A 17411-nucleotide genomic window follows, 5' to 3' on the forward strand; every position below is an offset into this window, starting at 1 on the left:
CTTTTCCCAATGCCCTCCTCTTTGGTCTCCATTTTAACGCCCCCCCCCCCCCCCCCCCCCCTCTCTTTATGCAACTCCACCCACACTGCAGCGACTTACCCACTCACCCTTTTAACAAGTGGATGTCAGTGTGATAAACAAGAGCGCTATCGGAAACCTCACAACTTAACTAGCAGTCTGTGTTGTAAAGAAATGTTTGAAATCCCCTCAAAGCTCTCGGCGTTACCTTTAAACCTCACAGTGAGAAAGCAGTTGTTATGCATCACCTGTTTATGTGTCTCGGCCCGAGGTGGTGACAGACAGTTTTAAACAAACAGACGGATTCAAAAGAAGATTGTACTGCACTTAGCCCGGCGGCGTGCAAGTCTGCGTTCACATATTCTTAAATCTCTACAGGTCATTGAAGCATGAGTGGCAGTGCGCGGGTGATGAGTGAAGACTAAGCCTAATGATGACAGGTCAAACAGTGACTCTGTTGAGTGAGGCTGAAGTGACTTCATCCTCCTCACACTGGTTTTTCTCTCAGCTGCAGATAAATGGCAGCATCCATTATAATCAAGGAGCAGGCTGATGACTTACAGTTTGATAAGGCCAGACTGAAATGTCGAACAATTTTACCTATTAAACCTCAGGAGAAAGGCTTCTTCCGGTTTACTGTAGCCACTAATCAATGATTCATGAATGTCATTAATGTCCTGACACAATTCACCCCAAAATCACCATAAATTACATAATCACCATCAATTACCCATAGTAGTATTTATCAGTCTAGATTGTTTAGGTGTGAGTGTTCCAGTTTTGGAGATATTAGAGATGATTGATGCATTTAAAAAACTCAACAGCAATGTCTTTTTCCAGATATCATGACCTTGTTACTCATGATAATCCAGACCTTGTTGTGAAAACTTTCATGTAGGAACTATTTTCTTTCTACCGCACTACACCTACCAACTGTGTCACCGTGCAGAAGTAAGCATGCTCGTGGTGGTGTCTTCCTCAGCTGAGCCATGATGTCAGCTAGTTCAGGTGAATTTGTAGTATCTTACTGCATGGTTACTAGAGATATACCGATATATCAGCCCGCCGATATATCGGGCCAATATTTGCGTTTTTTACTTGTATCGGCACCGGCCGATACATGCGTGCGTTTGCCGATCAAGTAGCCCATTTCACTGATCCAACACCAGGCAAAGCTCGGTGCAACATCTGCCATTCGCTGGTGAGCTGGGTGCTGATGCCTGAAAAAAGAAACACATCAAATATGTGCACTCATCTGAGGCGCCACCACCTCGAGGCCTAGAACAACATACACATTGTTAGCTATCTATTGTTAGTTAACTGTTAATGTGTTTGGTTTCCTTTGTTAATAAATGTTTCTTTTTTTGTTTAAATTGAGACTTGTGTAACATTTGTTATCATTGTGTCATTTTTATCATTTAAATGGAGGGAGAAAAGGCAATATCGGCTTCAAGAATCGGCCCAAAATAATCGGCAGCACCTATCGGGGATCGGTTAAGACTGACAAAATAATCGGTATCGACATTGGCCTTAAAAAAAACCCGTATCCGTCAACCACTAATGGTGACACAGTTGGTAGGTGTAGTTTTATCGAAGGAAATAGTTCCTACATGAAACTGCTCACAACTAGGTCTGTGGATTATTCTGAGCATCCAGATCATGATTTCTTTTTCTTTTTCTTACTTTATTTTATTTTTAACTTTAGACACCACAAGCAAAGTGCCATTTAGTTCCATTATATTTGAGAGAAGGCAGACATCTCTTGGCCTCTCAGGCTCTCAGCAATTCACACCAAAATAATCTAATGCATATTTGATTTGGAGTTGAACTGTCCCTTTAAACAGCCTGAATACAACAGTGTTGTAATATCTTGGATTATGGTTCAGGTCAAGCCATCTGGTTAGTTGCAGAGGCATTCCAACCAGGATGGAAATCCCCATAAAGCACTGCTTGTTTTTCTTTATGGAAAATTAAATTAAGTTACTGGGCTTACGACAGTGGCAACCAAGGGGGAACTCCATTGTCCTTTTGTTTTTTATACTTTATGCTTATGTAGAAACCGAAGAAAAGTACTGTAATTAGAATGCATGTGACTGTTGATGCAAAAGCTGAAGATGCCATTCACTTTCACAGCAAATTAAATGAAAATTGAATAATGCCAATCATGAAATCAAGTAGCAGCTGCAGTTTAGTTTTTATAATGCAATAAAGTCATTAAAATACCAGAAATGTTTACTGACAGTAGGTAGGCTGGGTAATGTCCAAATCTTCTATCCTGCTACAGGGCATTTTTATATCTTAATCATGATATATGGCATGATAAAGCATGTTTTATGGTAATTCAACAAATAAATAGTCTATATGAAATAACCTGCTGTGTGAATGAAATGCTTATATAAACTACTGGGTATTATTTACTTAGAACCTTTAGTGCAATCTTAGCATTGACCTGAGTGGGATTGAACGATGTGAAGTAAAAACAAAAGCACAATCTTCAAATTATATTACCTCAAAACATTTCACATCAGATTTTCTGAGAAAATACAGTTAGTGCGTGCTTTCCTTTACAATGGTGTTGTTGATATTTGATTTCTTCATGATTTGATTCTATTGAAAGACAATAAAATATCATATTGGATTTTCGCCCAGTCTTAACAGTCGGTTACTATTTTGAAATGAATGCACCTATTTACAAGAACAATGTGCATAAAGACAGTAGATCTTCACTGAATAGTCTCTTGTTTCATAATGTATAATGTTAAATCTGTGATAGAGTATTTCTATTTTCTATGTTTAGTTTGCATGTGTTGTATGGAGGTCACTGACACAGATTTCCAGCCCTACATTACAGCCCGGGGATGAGGGTGAGGCCAGAAGACAAACCACGCCCCCTTTCATTGTCCCGCCCCTTCTTATGAATGCGACCACTTGTGATTGGACGGCGGCTCATCGCTTTGAAATCCCTCCCCTCACGTCGTTAGTATGTGGAAGAAGTGAGGTACTGTGAGACTGCTGCAGAGGGACAGAGATACACACGCCGGAGGACTGTCACACACCAGCCTCTGCGGGGATATTCTTCACTTGCACTCCGTATTTTGATGACTACTTATGGTGCTTTGTTTTTGCTCGATTCCTCTTTTTCAACACTGGATAAAGGAATATTTAGGAATAATTAGCGGGTGAGATTGAAGAGCACGTTAGAAGATGACATTTGGGCAATTTGTACCTCTTTAGAGACAGCTTGGGTCCGACACGGAGGACGCGCACTGCGTACACGTCCTTCCGGATTACCGCACTCTCTTCGTTTTAATGTATCATCATGAAACGTGCTGGTAAATGAATTTCAACCCTGCGTCCACTCGTTACATGCCCTCATCCCTCCTCGTGCCCCGATCCAGATGAGAGATTTCCCCGGTGGACCTGAACCGCTTTTACGCAGACAGTCCCCGGAGCGCAGCGCCGCCTACGCCAGCGGCGATCCATACCGGACAGGAGCGGAGAGAGCGTCCGTTCCCCTACTGACTTCTTGTCCTCCATCGGATCCTTTGCGTCAGGCTAAAAGGCTTCCAATCCGGATCGTAAAGATGTTGACGGCGCACAGCGGCCACTTGCTGCACCCGGAGTACCTCCAGCCCCTCACGTCCGCGCCAGTCAGCATTGAAGTAAGTTAATAAAAAGAAACGACATTTTCTCCAAAATCTGTTGACAATATCTTATGCGGGTTTATTCCTTATATTATTAAGATAATATTAAGTTCATGGCGTTTAATGCTTTGAGTGTTATTCTGAAAAATGTGCCACCATATGCGCCATTTTACGCACAGCGTTTTTTGGCAAGTTCACACGGCACCCAAACGGAGTTCCCAAATGTAAAACTACTGCAGAAAATTTTCCGCTGAAAAAGTAACATAACAGTTTATTTTGCGGATGTATTACAATTAAAATGCATCTTTCCAAATGTTTGCAACACGGCTTTCTTTCTTTCTTTCTTTCTTTCTTTCTTTCTTTCTTTCTTTCTTTCTTTTTTCTTTCTTTCTTTCTTTCTTTCTTTCTTTCTTTCTTTCTTTTTTCTTTCTTTTCTACAGCTTTAACTTTGCATCCTGTGACTTCCTTTTTTATGTCAAATATGAATGCAGGACTAATGGGGGTGTTTCTAGATGTTTTATTATAATTAGTTATTTTTTTGGCTAGTAAAATACAAAATCAGAATATTATTTTAATAATTATGTATCATAATTAAAGTAGAGTAAATAAATCTTGGGATGCTAAAATTAAATCAGCTTCAAAACAAACAGTTCGTTCACCGTCTTGCTCTCTTTTTTCCTTCTCAGCTGGATGCCAAGAAGAGTCCTTTGGCCCTGCTGGCCCAGACCTGCTCTCAAATTGGCAAACCAGACCCCCCCTCCTCTTCCAAGCTAGCCTCCCTGTCCTCAGGCAGTCTGGGGGACAAGGAATCGTCCAGCCGATCTTCCAAGTCTGGAGACCAGCACCAGTCCCTGGAAGACAAGTCCAGCTTCAAGCCTTACTCCAAGTCATCCGGCGACTGTCGTAAGGATGTCCTGGTGACAAAGGGACCTTCGGATAAAGCAGCTTTTAGAGTGCCAAATGGAAGCTCCAACAGTGGCAATGCTTCCTGTCCATCTTTTCCTCCCCATTCCCAGTCACCCAGCTCCAGCCCTCCTCCCCTGCACCCTCAGAGCCAGCCCCACAGACAAAGCCATTCCCCCCCCACGCAGCCCCCTTCACACTCCCAGGCCCCGCACATGGACAGCAAACCTGGGACCTCAGAGCAGTCCAGCTCGGACAATAATAACAACAGCGCTGGCAAAAAAGACTCCGATGCAGCTAAGTCAGGGATGGATGTGGCTCAGTTAGCCAACTCCAGTCACATACGGGCCAGCGCCAACTCCAGCAACGCCAGCTCTGCCAGTAGCCCGCGGCCGGAGAGCAAGGCCGAGCCACAGGCCTCCTCACAGCCTGGCTTGGGCTCTGGGCACATTGCCCCGGTCTCTCCTTTTAAACCAGGACATTCTGTCTTCCCCATGCCTCCTGCTAGCATGGGCTACCACGGCTCTATAGTGGGGGCCTACGCTGGCTACCCCTCCCAGTTTGTTCCCGGCTTGGATCCTACCAAGTCTAGTTTAGGGTTAGGACTTCAGGGGAAGCACCCCAGCTCCAGCCCGCTCACTGGCGCCTCACCTCCATCCCTGATGCAGGGCTTATGTCGGGACCCATATTGTCTGACTTACCCCAACGCACCCCATCTGGGAGGAAGTAACTGCTCCACCTGTGTCCACGATCCCTCCAGCCTCAAGTCTGGTTTCCCTCTGGTTTACCCCTCCCACCACCTCCACTCCCTGCATCCCAGCTCCTTGTCTTCCAGCACCGCCCCGACCCTGTCCCACCCCCTCTACACCTATGGTTTCATGTTACCAAATGAACCGCTGCCTCACGCCTGTAACTGGGTGTCAGTCGGAGGTCCCTGTGACAAGCGTTTCGCCACGTCAGAGGAGCTACTTGCCCACCTGCGCACCCACACAGGCCTGCATGGGATGGTGGACAGTAAGCTGTTGTCAGCCTACCCTTCATCGGTTTCATCGACTGCCTCTTGTCACCTCCACCTGCCCCCACACAGCAGCCCGGGTACCATGCCCAGCTCCTTTTCCCTCAGAGGCTCTCCTGGCTTGGGCTTGGCTCGCTACCACCCCTACAGTAAATCCCACCTCCCCGGAGCACCAGGACTTTCTATGTCATCCCTCCCCTCCTCAGCCTATTACTCCCCCTATGCCCTCTACAGTCAGAGACTGGGCTCAGCCTCAGCCCTTGGATACCAGTGATATCAGAAATAGTGTTGATGCCCACAGACTGCAGACACCAGCTTGGACTGAAGATAGATTCTTGAGATGGGGGTCATCACCAGTACAGGGCAACACGCCTGCTGGCCTGCCTGCCAGGAATACCACCTGTTAGCCTCAGGATTGTGACTGGCGCTCCAAAGGCAAAAGACCCTGTGATGGATTGTCTGCAGAACCAACAGACTTTAGTGATTAAAGACGGCAGCACACAAAGCTTGAAAATAATGGAAGTGTGGGATTATAACACCTGTCTTGATTTTTGTTTTTCTCTATATCTGTCTCCCAGAAATGAAAGTCTGTATTTATTTTTCACTCAAGCGCTTGGTTTTCAAACCTAGGGGGTGGGGGATTTTTGCTGTCCAAATAAATTGTTCTGAAATATTCTAACTGAAAAAGAATGATTTAAGTATAGTACCATCATGCCTATCATACACTCTAAAAATAAAAACCTTGCACCACGATGAAGATGGACTGTGAAGCTTTATTCTGGGGACCTCTTTTTATCTCCTTTCCTCTCTGCTGTTGTTGTTTTTTTCTGCATCTAATTCAGACTCTGGTGAATTGCATGTCCATGATAATTATCTTGAACAATGCCGTTATTTTTATTTGTAAATATGCAAAGATGTAATATTTTTTCAAGCTTACTTGGGGTTAGCACGTTGGGGTCACTGACGAAAATGGTACAAAGATAAGAAAAGAGGACTTAAATAAAAACAATTAATGATGGCTGTGCTATCCAACCAACAGGAAAAGGTCTTATTTTGTTAAATAAATGATACATGATTGCATTTTAACTTGTTTTCTTCCTTATTGTTTGCTATTTATAGTACCATGAAATGGCTTTTGTCACAGAGGATGGAGTAAATCTTGCCAGACTGCTGCACCGCACTTATCTAGGTCTATCCATCATTACGGCTGTTACAGCCTCGCTATATGTGGCTATGTGTAATAATTCATGGCTCGTATCAGTTGACAGGGCTGTCCCAAGGAGGGCAGGCCGGGTCACGTTAGCCCTGTTAGCTAGTCTCTTGAGGACCTCCATCCCTCCTCCTTTCTCCATCACCCACATTGCTTTTGTTGTTGCGAGTGCAGCTTTTAATTGCTGATTCTTGTTTGTGAGGCCTGAAAACAGCCTCCTCAGCAGAGTGGATGGCAGTGTTGAGTGGCCGCTGGGTCACTGGGACTTCAATAATGACCTGAGGGAGGTGTCGACCCAGGTTCTCCTCATGCTCTGACGGATTGGTCTGCAACACAAAGGCCAGAGCTGACAATGGGAGGCGGTTAATAGAGAAATATTCATCAAAGTCCTGACATCTCCCCTGAGGAGAGCGGGCTCTCTTAACAGGAACCACAAACATGGAGGCCTCCGTCCTGATGTGAGGAGCCATTCTATTGCTGCTCTCTGCTGCGCTGCGGTTCAACTGAAGTCAGCGTTCTCGACTCAGAGCTGTTAGATACTAATTCAAGGGGAAGGAGTCGGTCTATCTTAAAGCCACGCCGCTGCCATTAGAGTGTTTCGGCCTCGATAATGTGTCTGCGTCTCCACTCTATTTGCTGACAGGGTGTAGGTGGCTCACAGCGAACAGGCTGCAGTCTCCGAGGTGGCTATTGACCCCGACTCCCAGACTCCTCTACTCTCGCGGTTCATTAGCACTCCAGACAGGGGAAAGGCGAGCACAGGTGTCACTTGACAGGACCATTAACAAAATGGATGACCCTCCCAAACCACATCCAGCCCCTGCCACACCAGCAAGGTCACAGCGCCCTGATCACCTCTCTGGGACGATACACTTATTTTTCTTCTTTAGAAACTGGAGCTAAGCACATCTCAGGAGCAGGACAGACTTACTTTGTTGTTGCTGCTTTTGTTTAATGGACTTTATAAAGTAGTCTAGACAAAATAGGTCAAGGATGTTCTGGTTTTAATGCTGTATTGCACATATGTATTTAGTGCAGCATATTTCTTTGTAACTTGCAGAGTTGTGCCACTAGAGATACACTGGATTGTGTTGCCCCCTAAAGTTGTGTTGGTGAAGTACAGGTGAAATCTGTGTAGAAGGGCAGGTACACATCGGGTAAAATATATTATATCTGAAGTGCTATCTGGCTTTTAGGATGTGGATTTTTGAAATGTTGTTTTACAAACTGTAGATAGCGACTTGTTACATTGGCTTGGATCTGAAGATGATTCACACTGGAGGTCATGCAGAGGGGAGAACTTTCAATCTTGTCAGGGAGGTGGAATTAATTCCACTGTTGCCAGTTTACACTCGTTCATCAAATGCCTCACTATTCTCCCTATCCCCGCGCTCATCAATCTCCTCCATCTATCTTCTCCCCCCACACACACTCTCGCAGCTGAGTCAACACCCACACACTCCATTTCTGTCGCCTGTGTGAGGCTGTGTGTGTGTAAGTATGTGTATTCAGCCCCCATCCTTTGTCCACGGATGGTGGCACATGAGAGGCTGAATTCTAAGTCTGTGAATCCTGTCTTAGTTATCTGTTTTTGCCCAAAAAGAGGCATGTTATGCCTAGAGCATTGTGCAGAAATTAAGTTTTAACATTTCAATACCAAACCTCAGAGATTTCTGGAGACTTAAACCCCAAAATTGTCATCAAAAGATAAAATAGTGTTCAGAAGATTATCAATTCAAATTTTGGTGCAAAAAAAACAAATTATCATTTTAATTTAGTATTACTTTATTTTCTATTATTTCTTCTCACACAAATAACAAACTATTCCATTTGCACTAAGTTATTCAGGTTGTGTACAGTGTTTTTTTTTTTGTTTTGTTTTTATTACCTTTTTATTTTAATAAATAACTATATCTACAAACTGAAGAAAGTGCCATTTCACTTATTACTATTGTTTGTTTTGTTATTATTAAGATAACGTATACACTAAAAAGTTCACCTAATTATTTTAAAGAAAAGGTTTTATATTTTGAAAACAATCATGTCTGTAATTCATACATATGTACGTCTGAACTAACACGAACACCCAGTTTGGACATTATTACGCAACTGAATGTGCATTATCAGAGGTAATATTCCTCAAACTATGATCTGTTTAAAAAAAAACACATTTAACTGCATAGTTCTGCTAATTTATATTTATTTAGGATATTTTCACCTAAATCTAAACACTTTTTTTTTCTTCTATGAAACCAAATGTGAAATGTAATGAAACAGCAACCGTCTAGTGAATGGGCTACTCCACCTTCTGGATCTACTCGAAGGTGGAGCAGGCTCCAACTGACCAAACCTGAGAGGATGATAACCGCTGATAACACCCTTTAAGTGTGATAACATTTGAAAAGGGTACACACAACGTCTGGTTCGCCAAAGCAACAACTTCTGTTTTAACTTTTCTACCCTTTTTCTTCAATTCCTGAAATACGGTAAGATATATATATATATATATATATATATATATATATATATATACATACGTAAGATATATTCTCCCCATAATTGTTTTCTTTTCTTTTACTGTCTTATGATTCCTTAGATGAGAAGGCCAATACCTCTCTCATATCTGTCTGTTGAATATGAGACAACAGCCAGCAGCCAGTTAGCTTAGTTTAGCATTAAGACTAAAGAAAAGATGGAAAGCAGCACCTTTAAACTCACAGATTAACTATTAGATTTGCTTGTTTTACCTTTACAAAAATATAAAAACGTCAAGAATGAAAATAAGCTTATTTTCCAAAAGGCTGGATTATTTCTTTAAAGCTAGCAGTTAGACGTATGGACCATGGTCATGTAGAAGTCAGTCAGAGAAATGGTATTGGCAATAGTAACAACAGCAATGGTACGAGAATAATAGTAGTAATCAAAGAAGTAGTATCAGTAGAGATAGTGGTGGTGATGGAGGGGACTAATATTTTCCCCTCTGTGCGTCAGTGCAGAGACAGAGCAGAGTGCCACTGTGAGGTCCTGAGCAGCCGGCTGACAGGCCTGGTGATTAATGACGACAGGGTGTGGAGCTGCTCTTCAATTAGACGCCAGCTCTACCACGGCTCACATCCCTGCTGACAGCTCGGACAGAGAGAGAGAGAGAGAGGAGGGTACTAAGTCTTTCTCTCTCTCTCTCTCTCTCCCTCTCTCACTCTCTCACTCTCTATGTCTCCAGAACAAAACATTAACCTCAACTCCATGACTACCACCTCTGTGTTTAACATCAGGACACAATACAGAGCCTTCGGCATCCAACAGTGACCGCAGTGTTAAAGCAACCCAGATGGCGTGAACACATCCCTCATCAGGGCCTGTCACACAATCTCTGCTTTATTTCTTCACATAAACCCTGTGACTGACTATTTTACATGCCTGTTTCGACTCCTTTCCCCATTCACGTCTGCAGTCAGCCATGCTGTAATCCTCACTGTGAAAACAATAACAGCAGCATTAAAGATTTCCAGGTTGTTTAGCAGGTTGTGTGCTGGGTTGGGACATTTTCTCTCACAATTCCAAGTATAGAAATGTTATGTTGATTAGAGGCAAAAGATGATAATCGGAATTTAAAGCAGCCGTGCATGATATTCTACATTAATATTGTACACAGTAAACAAATATTAGCTATGTAAAGATAAAGTGGAGTAATGGCCTCCTGAGCAGAGAATGATGTCACTCAATGGGACAGATAGCTTCGTTGCAGAAGCTAGGTCGTCTCACTGGGTTTGAGCTAACCCCGTTAACTCTGTTAGCTTCATCAGTATTATTATTCCTGTAACACTGTTAGCGCTGATAACACCGCTGTCCCGACCCAAGGTGGTGGTGGTATTGCATTATGAGCAAGGTTGTCCCAGTTTGCATACCCCACTGACACTGTTAGCTCTGTCAAAAATGTTACTGTTGTTAGCACTGTTAGCACTGCTAATAACGCTGTTATCCCTTATTAACACTGTTAGCTCTGTCAGCACTGTTGGAGGTTCTTAGCAATGTTAGCAAAGTTAGCATGGCTACCACTGCTAGCCTGTAATTTTGGCAGAAGAGCCGTGGACTGTGATTACTTTGACTAGCCTACATAGGAATTGGGCTAGAAGGATGAACATTAGTTATTTCTATAAATAAATATTTGCATATGACTGCAAATCTGTAGGCAACGGAATAATATTTTGGTATTGGAAATTCTTGCTCCAGATATTTGCTATATGGATATCTGCTGGCTACTCTGGAACCCTTGAACTGTGTCATTATCTCTCTGATTAAAAAGGTAGCCTAATCTCATTTGATTACGTCATTCCCCCTGTTTCCATTCTTTATGCTAAGCTAAAATAGCTGGGATTTCTGGCTGTAAGGACAGTGAGAGTGCTATCAGTCTTGTCATTTGACTCTCTGCAAAAATGCAATAAGCTGACTTAACGTGTCACTAAATGTAGAGTTTACAGCCACCAAATGAGCTAATGTTATCTTTTCTGCTGTTTACTTCAGGCACATCAGCAAATATAATTTACATAATTTCCTGTCTTGTAAATTAAATTAAATTGACAGTATCTCTGACACACACAAACACACTGTGGTTCTTTTAGCATTATTATAATCAATGATAGGGATAGGGCAACAATTATTACATGACGTAAAATCTGTTTTGCCCTTGTCAGTAACCAAGGACATTGACAGCTCTGTGACGCGGTAAACAGTGCCTGTAATTATTGACGTACTATGATGCTGAGGTTTACAAAAACAATACTGTTTTGGAATTAGTTTTAAAGCCTAAAGTGAGGCTTTTTAACCTTTAACCTTCATGGCTGAAATGTGTGACAACACCAGCTGCCATGTGTGATCAGCCTCCTTTTAATTAGGCCTTGAACAGTTGAACTTATTGGCACTGATTCTAAAATACATATTTTATTTTGTGTAATGAATCATTAGAAATAGCCTATATGTGCTTCATGCTTACATGCACTTCGGATAGACTGTCATTCATTAAAAAACAACCCTGTCGGTCATTTGTACAATCAGCCTGTTATGAGTGATAATAACATTTTATTGTTTGGCAGTGACCAAAGTGGCCAAAGAGATTATGAGGGAAGCAAAGGCGGAAGTCAGGTAATGTACTTTAAAGAGTGACAAAGTCCATGAAGGGAATAGATTGGGGTGGTTACCTGAACTTTAACCAAGGAGACTGCTGTTCGTGTCCCGTGTGAACCAAAATGATAATGTAGATAACTTATAAACAAATCTTAAATAACATAACAAACACATTTATTTTAACCCAAACCATCATATTTTCCTAAGCTTAATCAAATAGCTTTGTTACCTAAACCCAACTAACTGCTACCGTTTGACAATGTTAACCACATAGGTAAAACTGCCACTGGTGTGTTTAGGTATGAGAATGTGTTGATCTTTTGCCTAGTGGCGCTACTTTAGGAAACTCTGTTGGTCGTTTTAGAAGGTAGGAAAAAACTATTTATTTGGTCGTATGGATTGGGGGACTTGTTCAAATACAAAAAATTCAAATACTTGTTGTTGTTGACAAAATAAAATAAGTAAAATATTTAAAGTCCTAAACTTCTTTGTGCAAGGATAATTGTACCTAAGCTCTAAATGGTCAGATAATTCCTGCTTTTGGGTTAATTTATTTATTGATTGGTAACAAAGAGGGACTGTCAGCTCCACTGCAATTTCAGATGGAGAAATAGTGCTTTTGATTTAATTTAAAGCCAGCCCTGACCTTGGCAAACCTCACTTGGCCTCGACATGGAAAGCTGCCCAGAGCTGCTGTGGTCTTTCCAAAGTTCCAGTGGTGTGAGTGAGCACCGTTAATAGACATACCGCCCCTAACCACCGGTGGAGAAATGAACGTTTCAATTACAGTACGGTGCACTGCTAATAGCACTTGGACCGCGCGCCCAGCTGGATTCCATTTTGTTGCCGCGCTGGGAGATCACCGGCGAAGATGTCACGAGCATTCGGCAACGAACGTGCCTTGGCGTGGAACGAGGAGCAGCTCTGACGGTCATGATTCATGCTCTGACTGACAACTTGGTTATTTCTTCCACTTTGGGACAGCCTGTGGTTATAATGCACTCTCTTCAAGCATCATGGGCCTTATGTCTGTTTTATGTCTCCCCTGGATTGGCATCCAGACTCAGAGGCAGCCATTATGATGACTACAATCATCTTATCCACTGCACTGCAGGCCAGGAAACACAGTTTATACCAACTTATATATCAGCTGCTTCACATTTCTTACAGTGTTATTGCAGCCACATGAAGGCAGAATGTTTCTTTCTGAAAATAAATGCACAATACTGGTTAATAAACAATGCAGAGGAGTGAGAGAGGGTGGAACACACAAAGGTCCCCAATGAGTGTGCAGAAACAAGTGTTGATTAGGTGAATTTGAATAAATTGCCCGTAACTAGCTTTATGTGAGTGTGACAGTGCATGTGATAGATGAGGTGCAAATTGAAGTCCTAGCCACGCATTAAAAAAATCAAAAAAATCAAAGATGTCTCACTTTCTCTCTTTAGTCACTTAACACACATGACATGTTTGGTAGCTGAGTGGCAGTTGAGTGTGACTCCAGCTGACAAACAGTCTTCAGTGTGTCTGTGTGCCACCATCACTCAGCTGTGTGCTATTCAGACATAGTTGTCTCACAACTGTTCAAACAGATTATTCCACATGTCAACAATGTAGCAGCCCAGCGCATACACACTTGCTGTATACATTACACATCTGTATACATTACACATTCACTCAATAATGCATGTGAGCTGTGGCTGTGTAACGGTGCAACAATGAAAAATTGGGAATTTTTAAGTTTTGAATGATAGTGTAGCCTGTTTGAGTAGTGTGCATGGCATAATTTTTGCAAGTTTTATTTCATGTTCCCATTGCGGGGAATGGGGGTCCCAAAAGCACACCAGAAAAACAACAACATTGGTACTGTCATGATTAAAATATATTAATAAAAATAAATAATAATATTAGCTGAGAACAATTTTCATGCTTTCCGAGATGGAACAGAGCCATTAACCTTATTTACTAGTGCCACTTGAAAAGGGACATATTATGCCCATTTGTAGGTTCATACTTATATTTGGGGTTTCTACTAAAACATGTTAACATGCTTTAATGTTTAACAAACACATTGTTTTTCTCATACTGTCTGTCTGATGTAGCTGAAACACTCTCGTTATGCGACTGTCTCTTTAAGCCTCCCTTCTGAAAAAGCCCAGCCTCTCTAGTGTTTTTTTATTTTCTGCATCTGCATCCTTGGTTGCCGTTATAGTCATTCCCCAGCTGCAGTGATGTCGCAGCTGGGGAATGAATAGTGGCACTGTAGCGACACTTTTTTGCCTATATATAGTACTAATAAATGGAAATGAAAACGTCGCTTTTACCATATGGCACCTTTGAGGATAACCAGTTTTATTTTGATCAGTTATCTACAGTAAATGTACTCTAATTACTCCATCTGCTTTACATTTGTTTGCATGCAGTTGTTATGGTGACAACACACGTCATTGGGGCCAACAACTGTATCAAACTCATTTGTTAGGAGAAAAGCAAATAGTTAGCTAGTTAGGTGAGTGTAGTGTTGCCAACTTGGTGACATTTTTCAGAAACCTTTTCAGGCACTTTGGGAGACATTTGTTTGAGACAAAGATAAACTTGTTTGTTATAGTTTTCTAATTCTATTCTTTTCTTTGTACATTTTTGAGTTACAATATTTGTAGTTAGATTATTAGATGCACTAATTACACTGAATAAGTACCTATTTTAATACATTTAACTTAATGTTAAGAATATATTTTATGTCTGGAGCAGGCTATTTTGTTCATTGTTTTAAAATTGCATTCTGCCATTTTAAAAGAGTCCACCTCTGCTTTGTAGAAAACTTTAGAACCGAGAAAGCAGTGGAGCGTAGATTAGCTGTGAGCAAGAGGATTCTGTGGATTTACCTGCTTGTGAAACATGAGGAATAAATGTGGATTTTTGTAAAGTATCTCAGTGGGACCTGTGTAGCCGTTACCACTATGAGTCGCCTTCTGCAGTAACAATATCATTGTAATTTCTTCTCATGCATTGTATCCAAAACAGCATGAAAGTATGGTTGAATTAGGAAGGTAGGTAGCTAACTAGTGGACAGCTGGCTACTTAGTTAGCTAGCTTGCTATCTCCACCATGCTGATGCTACACTGGTTACAGAAACAAAGTTGTCACTCATGTGGTGATAACGATGTCCTCCCATATGGGATTAGAACACTGACATAAATCACGCACTCGTAATGAGACCCGTGTGCGCATACTGTTTTTTCGAGCGTTTTCAAATCACTCGTGAGCAATTTTGTATCTTGCATCTCTGCTCCCTAGAGCAATGTGGTATCCTGTGTGGAAAAAAACATGATTTGCGTGTGCAGAGTCTGCTAGCTAAACTTTCCTCTGCTCGCATGCGACACTTTCACCTGCTTGTGCGCACGCACATTTATCAAATTAAAAACTATGACTACTAGGATCCAAGTTACAAAAACATATCAGTTAATGTAGGCAATGGCTTATATTTTTCTTGCATGAATGCTCAAGCATGTATTGAAGGTTTTTTTTAATAGTTTAATAAATTACGTTTATAATTTCCAGGGACAAATAGTTACATCTACAATATGAACAACAGTTTTACCGAAATAAAAAATGTACAGTCTATGTGTGCAACAGGATCCAAGTTAAAAAAAAAATGATCAGAGCGTTTTATTAGATTAATTTCAGCGATGGAGGAAACAAGACAGCGTATTGAAGGACATTGCTCTGTGTGACATTTTGCAAACATTCAAGTCAAGACAATGTAATTCAAATAGCACCAAATCACAATTCATGTTATTCAGGCATTCAGGTCTGTGTGGTTTGTCCCGCATGTCCTAGTGATGCTGCCTTACCTTGTTGTCTAATCAGCGAATTCGCTCAACCAATTATATTCGGTACAATGGTGATTGGCATGCCCCCCAGGCCCGCCCACTTACTGACAAAAACCGCCCACTAAAAAAAACCCACTTGCATGAGCAGAGGAAAGTTTTGCGAGCAGATTCTGCGCACGCAAAGCATGATTTTCTCCTCGCAGGCTACAATATTGCTCTAGGGAGCATAGATGCAGGATACAAAATAGCTGTTTTTGTTTCAATTTGTGGAAGCAGAAGCGTCTCGTCTCGTTCACGTGAACCCGATATAGTGTTTCGTCTCGTTTCGTGAGCTGAGTGTATCATCACATCCCTACTCGCAAGTGATTTAAAAGTGCTCGAAAAAACAATTTGCATGCACAGATGTTTTGATTTAAGAATATCAGGGTAAGCAAATTGGAGTCGGGTAATCTAGTCACAGGCAGAGTTGAGCAGGTCATACCTTCTGGTAACTACATTCGGTGGGTACGTTATATCATTTACCCTAACCATCCTGCTATGTACCTTGTATATATAGGTGGGTCTGTGGATTGAAACATGTAGGAGCTCATTGGTTAAATCAACTATGGCTCTCACAACACACATTTTGTATCACATTTTCGCATCGCAGGGTTGGTTTCTGTTTTTTAAGCTCCTGACAACCTTCACACATTAAGACGTTTATGGTTAATGTTTGCAGCTCTGCACCGTCCATGAGTTCTCTGTGTTTAATTTAGCAGGACTGTGTCAGTGTGAAAGTGTGCAGTCACATACACAAGTTTATATTAGCAGAGGCCTTGCGGTTTGTTGAGTGAGGGTGAAAAAAAACTTCTTTTCCACAGGCAGAGTGATTATTTTTACTTTTGCGGAGAACCCTTTTAGACGGTGAAAGACCCCTCCCTCACCTCCAGTCCCTCCTCCACCTTCTCCTCCTCTAATAGTGAGTTAGCCTCATATCTATGACGGCGCTTGGGCCAAAAAAAAAAGAGAAGAAAATGGGGAGGGGATAGGAGGGAGAGCCAGGGAGAGGGCGGGAAGGGAAACAGAGCTGATTATCCAAATACAGTCATTAAAGGGGAAATGTGTTTTTCAAGCTGTCAAGATGATTAATGGGTGAGAGCAAATCCTCACAAATGCTCTTGTTTAGTCTAACTGGCAGACACGATCCTGCCCATTGATTTATGGCAGGCCTGCTGTGTGAGACCATAGTGAGGTTAGAGGGTGTGTGTTTGTGTGTGTGCTTTAGGGTGTGTGAGAGTTTGTGTGCATGCATTCATGCTCGATTGTGTGCATGTGTATGGACGCCTGCTCGTGTGAGTGCACGTGTGTGTGTTCATGTAAAACTGTGGGTTGTACACGCATGTATGCATACGTGTGGTTGCGTGTTGGTCCACATGACCAGAGGAGCTGAGGTGGGACCAGTGAGTAAATTCTCCTCATCAGCTTTCACCCCCTGCTCTGACAAATAAGCTACACAAACCAGAGAAGGTTAGCTGAGCCCTTTTTTATTTTATGGCTCCATGATTGAACATCAACAATAGGATCGATGTTACATCCAGAATGAATCAAACAGCTGTCCAGAGGTGCTTACACTTTCATCTGTCACTCGCCAATATCCCTCCTCACAGATGAGATTGGAACAGAATAAG

The 17411-nt window shown here is 42.0% G+C and overlaps 1 protein-coding gene across 1 annotated transcript; it reads left to right on the forward strand.

Moving 5' to 3' along the window:
* Window positions 1-2999: 2999 nt before the first annotated feature.
* znf703 (zinc finger protein 703) lies at window positions 3000-6333 on the forward strand. Its single transcript, XM_059337303.1, has 2 exons — window positions 3000-3680; window positions 4349-6333. Exons 1-2 carry the CDS (start codon window positions 3417-3419, stop codon window positions 5852-5854), a joined length of 1770 nt encoding a protein of 589 aa, XP_059193286.1. The 5' UTR covers window positions 3000-3416; the 3' UTR covers window positions 5855-6333.
* The last annotated feature ends 11078 nt before the right edge of the window (window positions 6334-17411 follow it).

This window comes from Centropristis striata, chromosome 7, assembly GCF_030273125.1.
Source record: "Centropristis striata isolate RG_2023a ecotype Rhode Island chromosome 7, C.striata_1.0, whole genome shotgun sequence".
In the NCBI taxonomy this organism is placed as follows: domain Eukaryota; kingdom Metazoa; phylum Chordata; class Actinopteri; order Perciformes; family Serranidae; genus Centropristis; species Centropristis striata.